This window comes from Lemur catta, chromosome 6 (genome assembly GCF_020740605.2).
Source record: "Lemur catta isolate mLemCat1 chromosome 6, mLemCat1.pri, whole genome shotgun sequence".
Taxonomy (NCBI): Eukaryota; Metazoa; Chordata; class Mammalia; order Primates; family Lemuridae; genus Lemur; species Lemur catta.
The window spans coordinates 42,034,357-42,043,576 of NC_059133.1; the positions used below are offsets into that span (position 1 = coordinate 42,034,357).

The following is a 9,220-nucleotide window of genomic DNA, read 5'->3' on the forward strand; positions in this document are numbered from 1 at the left end:
GAAATTTGAGCTTCTGATAGGTAGTATTGGATGTTAGGCTGTTTAATGGTTAGTTGAATTTAATTCGGGAATTATAATATAGAAGTTACTTGAATGTGTCTCAAACACCACCTCTACCCCTCACCCACCCAAGAAACTTAATCAGTATATTTTATTTTAAAGTGCTTTTTTCCTCCCTTGAAACATTTTAATTAAACACTGTAAGGCTGATGTATATCCCCCTCCCTCTTTTAAAAATAGAATCGAGGCGATAATCTTCTTCCATTTTTGCGGAAATTTATTGCATCCTTCTTTAAACCCGGGTTTGAGAAGTATAATAACTTGGATCTGTTTCGGTAAGTTATAGAACTCTTGATTTGTAGAGGAATAAGAGATAGTACAGTTCAGTGGAAAGATTACATTTTAGACTTTTAAAAAAATATGCCACTGTTATGAGGGCAGTAGAATAAATAGAATAATAAAAATGGAAGCAAGATATAAAAATTTTTTTTTACATTCTTTGGATTAAAGACACTTTGCAAAGTAAGGTTTATGGTAACACTGCAGTGACTCATTCTTTTACATTATTTTTATTATTTTATCGCTTAATGTTATAGCAACTAATTATCCTGAGAAATCTCGGTAATTTTTGGAAAAAAATGTGTTTTCATTTATTTGTTTGGTGATCTGAAGTGGATGTAAATAATAAACCGTTTTCTCTTTTTTTTTTGTTAATTCCAAAAAGAACTGCTCTGGCCTGTGAAATGTTAAGTAGAGTTTCAGAGAGAATTCTTTTCTCAACCATCAATTTCTCAATAGCTCATATAGAGCTCTGTATTTACTGTATTTGTTTTGCTTAGAGTTCTTGTTCCAGCTGTAGGAAGAGGCCACAGCAGAATATGAAGAATGGTTGTTTGGGGAGGCTTTTAAAATTCTCTTCCTTCCTCCCCCTCATCTCTCTACAGGGGTCAGCAAACTTTATGTGTTAGATTTGCAGGGTATATGGTCTATCACTACTTTAAACAACTCAGCTTTGTTGTTGTAGTGAGAAAGCAGCCATAGACAATATGTAAATGAATGGGCATGGCTGTGTTTCAATAAAACTATATTTACAAAAATAGATATAGTTTGACCCTAAGTAAAATAGTATCAAAATGAATATATTTTATTGTGACATACGCTATTATTTTATGTTAGGAAGAACTCAAAGAAGGAAGACCTAAGCTAGATATCTCCCCAAAAAATTTCTTGTGGAAAATATTGATGAGTGAAAATAAAATCTTTGTTTTATGTTAGCAAGTCTAACGCTTACAAATACATATTTTTCTTTTCTTCAGTATTCCTTTCCTACTCCCCTTTCCATCCTCCGATAGCAGTGTTATATAAAAACAGATTTTAAAAAATAATCCAAATTTTATTAAGTAAGTGGTCCATCTGCCCCAGAATTTTTTGTGAACATGGTAGTTTTATTTGAGATTTGGGGTCACTTTTCCTTCCAAGACCTAGATCTTTATATTTGTCCTTTTATGGTGGCAAGTTTATTGACAGTGAGTTTAGTGCCCTTGCTGAAATTCTTTTTGCTCTGCCACATCCAGGTTAATATCTTAAAAATAATTACAAATGAAATAATTTTAAATGCAAATTAATAGAAAAGGATGAAACTATAAGGAATTTATAGCTTCCCATACTCAATTTCTCCCTTGTTTAAATTAGTTTCCTTTAACTTCTCAAACTCAGGCAAACGACTAATTCAAGGCTGAACCAAACTCTTTACAGACTTGCTGGTTCTGGTCTTCCCTTAGGCATGGAGGTAATTGGTTTAGCTTAAAAGAATATGCTGACAGTGTCTGCCCTGGTAACTAATCAAAGATCTTCAGATCTTGATCTCTGCTTAATTAAGCAGAACAAATAAGTGTCAACAAAAATTTGAAAAATGGGTTGCCTCCAAATATTCTCATTGTTTACTGAGTCTTCTTTCTTTATTAAATTCTTTTGTGGAAGTAATCAAAATTCATAACTAACAAGAATTAGAAAAAGGTGTCCAGTGTATAGTTTATTTAGACAATACTGAAACCCTTGTTTCCACAAGGATTGTGCATTTATGTTAATGTAGAAAGTCTTTTAAGTCGTATTAGGAGAATGGCAATGGATAATTTTTGCATTGCCATACTTATTGTATATTGATATAAATATAGTCAAAGTATATTAATAGGAGAAATCAGTGCTCTTAATTGGTTCAAAATACTTTCAAAATTTCACGAGTAGAAATTGTAAAGCAGAGTACTTAGCACTATATTTACCTAGCGTTAAATTCTATCAATTCTCTGTGACATTTAGTATAAAGATAACAAGCAGAAAGAACTAAATAGGGTAATTTTCATGTGTTTCAAATCAATTTGAAGATTAAGTGGATAGCCAGAAAAGTTAATTTGGGGATTTCATTTACCGTACTTAAGTTAGCCTAGTGATTGTAGTTTTATAAATATTTGAAATCATCTATTTAGACCCCCTCAGTTTTCAGCTGAGGAAACTACAATTCTTTGAAGTTAAGTGATTAACTCATGGAAATATAGCTAGTTATTAGGATAAAGTCAGGAGGATAACCTGACTTCTAGGTGTCCCATTTCTTTCTATTGTTGTGTTTGTCTCCCAGTCTGTCTAATCCATTAAAACTTATTCCTTTGCAATCATTTTAAAATCCAAGGTAAATAGTTGTACTAGGTTGTCATTTTTGAGATCAATGTATTTCCTTTAAAAACATTATTTTTGAAGATGCTGTTAAGTATTATACACACACAGATTCAAATACATTGGGAGGGAAACTGAATTATTCAAAATCAAATAGATTTTTTTACTGATCGACTTAGGGCCTTTGATATCCGATTGTGTACTGTGGCTTTTCTAGAAGGAGGTATAATTTGCAGTATTTCCCAACTTCATTTGATCCTAGACCTCTTTTTGACAAGTGTCTTATGGGCCAATGTGTTATAGAATATGTTTTGAAATCATGTCTAACATTAAACCTAAATGGGGGGGGACATGTTTGTGAGAGAGATTATTTTCAGATATGAGGTTTTGTTAAAAAAAACCTTTTTTACAAGTATGTACAGGTTTTATGAGAAAATGTCAGATACTTGGTAGTCTCTTTTTTTAAAATTAGGTTTAATTAGAGGATTATGGTGATTTCTTTAATTTTGGAGATAGAATACAAACTTCATTTTAGGAAGGGAGTTATCCATGTAGGTATAAAACAATAAAATTTTCAGTGAATATGTGATCCTGGAGATGTGACCAAAGAGGTGTGGTATATATGTGAAAAGAGGTCTTATTACTTTCTAAAAATAATTCAATGAAATTTAAGGATTTAAAAAAATTATAATATGTACATAGGCATAATGTCAAACAATTTTGGGTTTTTTTTTTTCAGATATCTTTTAAATATCCCAGGACCTCTTGACATTCCATCTCGTTTATGTAAAGGGAATTTTGATGATGACATGTTTAACCACCAAGTTCCTTATTTGTGGCTGATTTACTGGTGAGATATTATCTACTGTGGAAAGATGTTGCATACTAGGCCTGAATTTGCTATTTATTACTGAATTACACTATGTTAAAATTAACCTGATGTTAAAGTCATTGAAGCAAAATTGAAGTGATGCTAAGGTTTAATACATGCTAAAGAAGAAAGATCAAAAGGACTCCATTGTTACAGTATTTGTAATGTTTAAAATATACTTTGTCATTCCTTTACCTAATAGTATTGAATGGTAGACATACGTTTTCCTTCATTTTTTAAACAGCCTTTGTCATCCTCTTCAATCAAGTATTAAAGAGACAGTGGAGGCATATGAGGCAGCATTAGGGGTGGCCATGAGATCTGATATAGTACAGAAGATCTGGATGGAGTAAGTTTAGTTTCTCTTAATAAGAATGGGATTTTGGAATAAGGGGATATGGTGGGTGTAAGGGGTGATAGACTTTCTTGGTAAGAGAATTACTGGCTTAATTATTCTAAATTACAATATTTTTCTTTTGGCAGTTATCTTGTCTTTGCCAATAATAGAGCTGCTGGATCCAGAAACAAAGTCCAAGAATTCAAATTTTTTACTGATTTAGTGAATAGATGTTTGGTTACAGTCCCTGCCCGATACCCCATTCCTTTTAGCAGTGCTGATTACTGGTCCAACTATGAATTTCATAATAGGGTAAGAACTTAAAACTTTTTTTTAGATGTTTGTGCAAAACAAAGGGACTTTTAAAATGACAGCAAAACTATGATTTTATATCAAGAGTACTTTTCCTAGGATCCTTTCCTAGCATTCACTATTATTCTTGGCCATGTTTCTTACTTACCTCTTCAAAGTCGAGCAACAGAGCCCTTGAAGGCTCAATTAAGGTATACATATTGATTGTGTTGTATTTTAAAAACTTAACACTGAAGCAAAATTGAAGGGATGTTAAGGTTTAATACATATTAATGAAGAGAGATCAAACAAAACATTCTATTGTGATGGTATCTATGATATTTTACTTGAGTAGTTGAAAATTTTACTGAATGAAATTCTTGTAACTTTAAATAAGAATGAACTTATACATTGTAGCTAGTCTTCTTGCTAATATTTTGACAAGCCATTATAGCCATACACAGGTCATAAGAAAGCTGAAATCAGGTGTTTAGAATTTTAAGAGTAGATGCTGATTAATGATATATTTATAAGGTTTTCTTTTTTTTTAAAAAAATTTATTTTCAGAGACCCCTTTCAGTCAGTGCAATGTAGGCTAAAAAGCTCCTACTAAAGCTCAGTGTAGACTAAAACTGTTTATGGGTTTGTTTGGGTTTTTTGTTTTATTTTGTTTTTTTGTGGGGTGATTTTGTTGCTAATCGGGATAACCAATTATTATGCTTTGTACTTCTATGCCATTCTTTATCCCAGGATCTCAAACCACTTTATGGACATTAAGTCATTTACACACGGGCATTCCATGAGCAAGATGTGGCAGGTATTATTAGCCCATGACTTGCCCAGCTATACAGCAAGTAAAGGTAGACTCAGGAATGAAAACCCGGACTCCTGGCTTCTTGTCAGTGTTCTGTCCATGGCTCTCATCACTAGATCATATTTCCTAATTCATATCTGGAAAGTCACTAATAAAATTAATGGTAGGAACTATAACTCACATCATACATTATTGTAATTTATACATTCACATCTCAAAGACCATTTTGGTTTTCTCATTAAAACACATAGGTAATTGGATTTCACATTTTGGTTGCATTCATTTTTTCCCCCCCTCAACCTTTACAGGTTATTTTCTTTTATTTGAGCTGCGTTCCAAAGACCCAGCATTCCAAAACCTTGGAACGGTTTTGCTCAATTATGCCAACTAATTCTGGACTTGCACTGAGGTAAGAAAAAGTAAAATTCTTTTGTTCCTCAGCTCAGTAGTATAGGTTCTTTATATAAAATTATTCTTGAAAACTTGATAAGAACAGTCTGTTCTTCCACTGTGTTCTCATGGATCTATACCATTTCAGAGTTTTGTTAAGAACTATTTAGCTATTCAAAATGGTCAGTGTAAAAAATCTGGTCGATTCAGAAAACTGCAGGTTATAAGGGGGCAAATAGTTCCCTAAGCACACACCATCTGTCTTTAGCAATTGCATTGTAAGTAGTATGCATGTTTAACATGGCAGAGGAATATTACTTAAGAGGTTTTCATATTTTCACATAGGTCATTTGCTCTCAAATATTGGCATACATTAAAATCTCCTCGGATGCTCATTTAGAATGTAGATTCCTGAGCTTGAACCCTCAAACTACATTTCTGAAGCACTGATTTAGGGATTTATTTCATACATTCAATCAGAAGGAGATTTCTGAGCATTTCTTTGTATTAAATAGTTTCTCTGCTCTAATAGAGTAAACCTATTTTCACTCTCAAGAATTGTGCTTTTTAATTCAAAAAGGTACCAGGCACACTAGTGGTTTGTCTTCCACTTGTGCAGTCATTTCTACTATGTCAGTTGTATCTTGTGGTTGTGAGTTTATTTTATGGTTAATAAGATGCCCAAAATATTTGTCAAATATTGCCCTGTGTTTTAAAGGATTTATATTTTACCTAGCATGTATGCGGGAAAAATGGTTGAAGTGTTTGAAAGGCTGTAACAAAAATAACCGTAGTGAATTATTATATAATTAAATTTCTTAGCAGGCATACTAATCTGTAAAAGGTTAAGTAATTTGAATTATGAAACATTACCTTTGATAAAAGTATAAAAGAAAATGTCATATTTTGACTAGTTTCTATTATGATAGGCATTTTTGAATCTAGGCAGTTTAATTGTTGGTTTTGTTGGTAAATTCTCACCTCTGTGTTTTGATTTCCTTGTGGTCATCCCTATCTCTTTTTTTCAGGAGTATAGAGAACTTATTATTTAGTTATTATACTTACATTGTAATTCAAGAAACATTCAAGATTGAGCATACTGTAAGAAAGAAAAATACCAGGAAATTGCATTAATATATCAAGTCATTACTTTTAAAAAGTTTGGGGTAGAGGCAAGGAGTGTTATTTGGAGAGAATGCTTTCATGTCCTGTAGGACTACATGGGCCTTATTTTAGTCCGTTGAGGATGAGCATGAATCTTGACTGGACTTCTTGCTAGTTTGCGTATTCCTATCCCAGGATAACTTTCATAAGAGACATTCTACAAATATTTGCTGAATAGCCTTGATGGAACTTAACTGACCAAAATTTATCCTTCGTCAAACATTCTGCTCATAGAGCACATTATGGTTCCCTACACTTGCAATGCTTTGTTCATTTTCCTGAATGTACTTTACAGGCTACTTCAACATGAATGGGAAGAAAGCAATGTTCAGATTCTGAAACTTCAAGCCAAGATGTTTACATATAATATCCCAACATGCCTGGCCACCTGGAAAATGTAATGCAACAATCATGTTCATGTTTTTATAGCTATTGCTTTTGTTTATAAGGTTTGCTCCAGACAGGTAAATCTGAAATGACATCTATTTTTTTTTTTTTTCTGAACAGATTGCTACTCTAATATAGATTTATTTTTGGCACTTGCTGAGGTTTAATGCCAAGAGCAAGTGAGTGTTCATTAACACTGGCCTCTAAAAGCAAAAAGGGTAGACTTTTAATTTTCCTTGAAGAAGAACATTTAGATAATACTGTTATCAAACAAATCTGTTATAGACATTTTAAGACTATCTTTTGAAATGTGGTGTTTCTCACCATTATAGCATGATTTCTACCTTTTTAAAAAGGTGTTAGTGCCAGATATTTTTCACTAGTAATTATGAGTAATTTTTTTCATGAACGTTATTTATATTCAAAACACTGGTCTGCTTTTTTCTTGTAAAGTTGATAAAAATTGTTGAATTTTTCTTTTCACTGTAGGTTATCCTCCTTGGAAGTTTAGCCTGTTACTTTCAGGAAGTTTTGTACTCAGATTCCCACAGTCAGTATTCTGCCAGTGGTGGTGTTTCATTTTGTTCAAAGATATATAAATTTTTCTTTTCCCTTTTCTATATTCCTTTTTTTCCTTAGAGCCATTGCTGCTGAGATTGTTCTAAAGGGACAAAGAGAGGTAAGCCATGATTGAATCTCAGATGGGTCACTTTTGTTTTTTTAAGTTATTCTGCCCCTGTTGTTGACTTCTCAGTTTAAAAGGATTAAAGCATAGAAGTTAACATTTCAAGAACTCTAAGTGTTTGCAAACCCCAAAACTCAGCATAACCATTTTGTCTTGAATGTTATTATATTGTGAAGAACCATTCTTTAAACAGATAGGATGGTGAAGGTGTTTTTCATCATGTTTTCTGATGGAATTGTATGTGTATCTATCTTATAGGTCCACCGTTTATATCAGAGAGCCTTACAGAAGTTACCTCTTTGTGCATCACTGTGGAAAGATGTAATGCTTTTTATCTTTTATTTTACCTTGATGTTTTCCTATAAATTTTCTGCATGTGCCATATCCATTGATGTGGTAATGCTCAAACTCTAGCTAAGTCTTACTTCTATGCTTCCCTGTCTTTTACAGCAACTCTTGTTTGAAGCATCAGAAGGAGGTAAAACTGATAACCTGAGAAAACTAGTTTCCAAGTGCCAAGAGATTGGAGTCAGCCTAAATGAGCTCTTAAATTTAAACAGTAACAAAACAGAAAGCAAGAATCACTGAACACTGGGTACAGTCAGTTCTAAGTCCTTATAATAATTGCCAAAATTATTTGAATGATTCTTCGAGATTAGGCTGATCCCTGGCTAAGGTCTATGTAAGGCAGACAAGCATTATTGATCATATCAAGTCCCCTACAATATCCTATCCTCAAAACCGGAAGCAATGAACATGATCCTCTTCGGTTGGATAAATGAACTTCCTGTTTGGCCTGCTTCTAGGCCCTGCCAGATTCTCATAACATCATGTACGTAAGTATAGTTCCTCAAAGTGACTGACATTTATTTTAATTTTGCTTTTTTTTTGTTTTTGTTTTTTACTTTTTCCCCTTCCTTTATGTTGTGTTATTCCTGATTCACTTGACACTCTCTGATGCCTGAGAGATTCTTGTTTGGGATTTAATTTCCAGTGCTGTGTTTACAGTAAAAAAAAAAAAAAAAAAAAAAAAAAAAAGGCAGGCAATCCCTTTTAGTTCTTCCTTTTTAAATCTTCTGAGATTCTTCATTTCAGGATTTAAAACTTAAGCAGTCCATCTTAAGGAAAGTGTAACTGCCATGGCCACAAGTCTGCTAGTTGCACTTGAATGCTCTAACAGGGTTGTTTATTGCCCTTTCTACGTTGTGGACTCCTTGCCGAGACTGTTTAACTTGAAGATTAAAGAAACTATTGCAAATGCCAGTGCATCAGAACCTAAGAGTGGTCAAATATTATGTGCAATTTTTTGTAAAGAAATTTTAATTTATAATAAAGTTTAACAGTTTAAAGAACAGTTAATATTTGAACTGCTTTGTATTGAAATACTACTTTGTAGTATTAAAATTGTTTATATACAAAATATTTTTAATATAAGTTTTTTAAAAATCTTGCTGTCTTTATTCACTTTTCACACTGGTGGGAAAAGGGTTGAAGTAGGAGATGTGGATAATCACTATAATTGTATTAGTACATTTTATTGTGAAACTGCTTTCCCATTAAAAAAAAATTTCAGTGACTTTTAATTATGACAAAATGGGTCCTGTTCTGAGGACA

The 9,220-nt window shown here is 32.7% G+C and overlaps 1 protein-coding gene across 1 annotated transcript in view; it reads left to right on the forward strand.

The window, feature by feature from the left end:
* ZFC3H1 (zinc finger C3H1-type containing) overlaps nucleotides 1-8,960 on the forward strand; it is a 50,779-nt gene extending 41,819 nt beyond the window's left edge. Inside the window, exons 27-35 of the mRNA XM_045553362.1 lie at nucleotides 241-335; nucleotides 3,407-3,517; nucleotides 3,783-3,887; nucleotides 4,022-4,187; nucleotides 5,289-5,389; nucleotides 6,830-6,931; nucleotides 7,561-7,600; nucleotides 7,865-7,927; nucleotides 8,057-8,960. Of these exons, the coding sequence (XP_045409318.1) occupies nucleotides 241-335; nucleotides 3,407-3,517; nucleotides 3,783-3,887; nucleotides 4,022-4,187; nucleotides 5,289-5,389; nucleotides 6,830-6,931; nucleotides 7,561-7,600; nucleotides 7,865-7,927; nucleotides 8,057-8,194 (921 nt within the window). The 3' untranslated portion in view covers nucleotides 8,195-8,960. The remainder of the gene's footprint in view (nucleotides 1-240; nucleotides 336-3,406; nucleotides 3,518-3,782; nucleotides 3,888-4,021; nucleotides 4,188-5,288; nucleotides 5,390-6,829; nucleotides 6,932-7,560; nucleotides 7,601-7,864; nucleotides 7,928-8,056) is intronic.
* The last annotated feature ends 260 nt before the right edge of the window (nucleotides 8,961-9,220 follow it).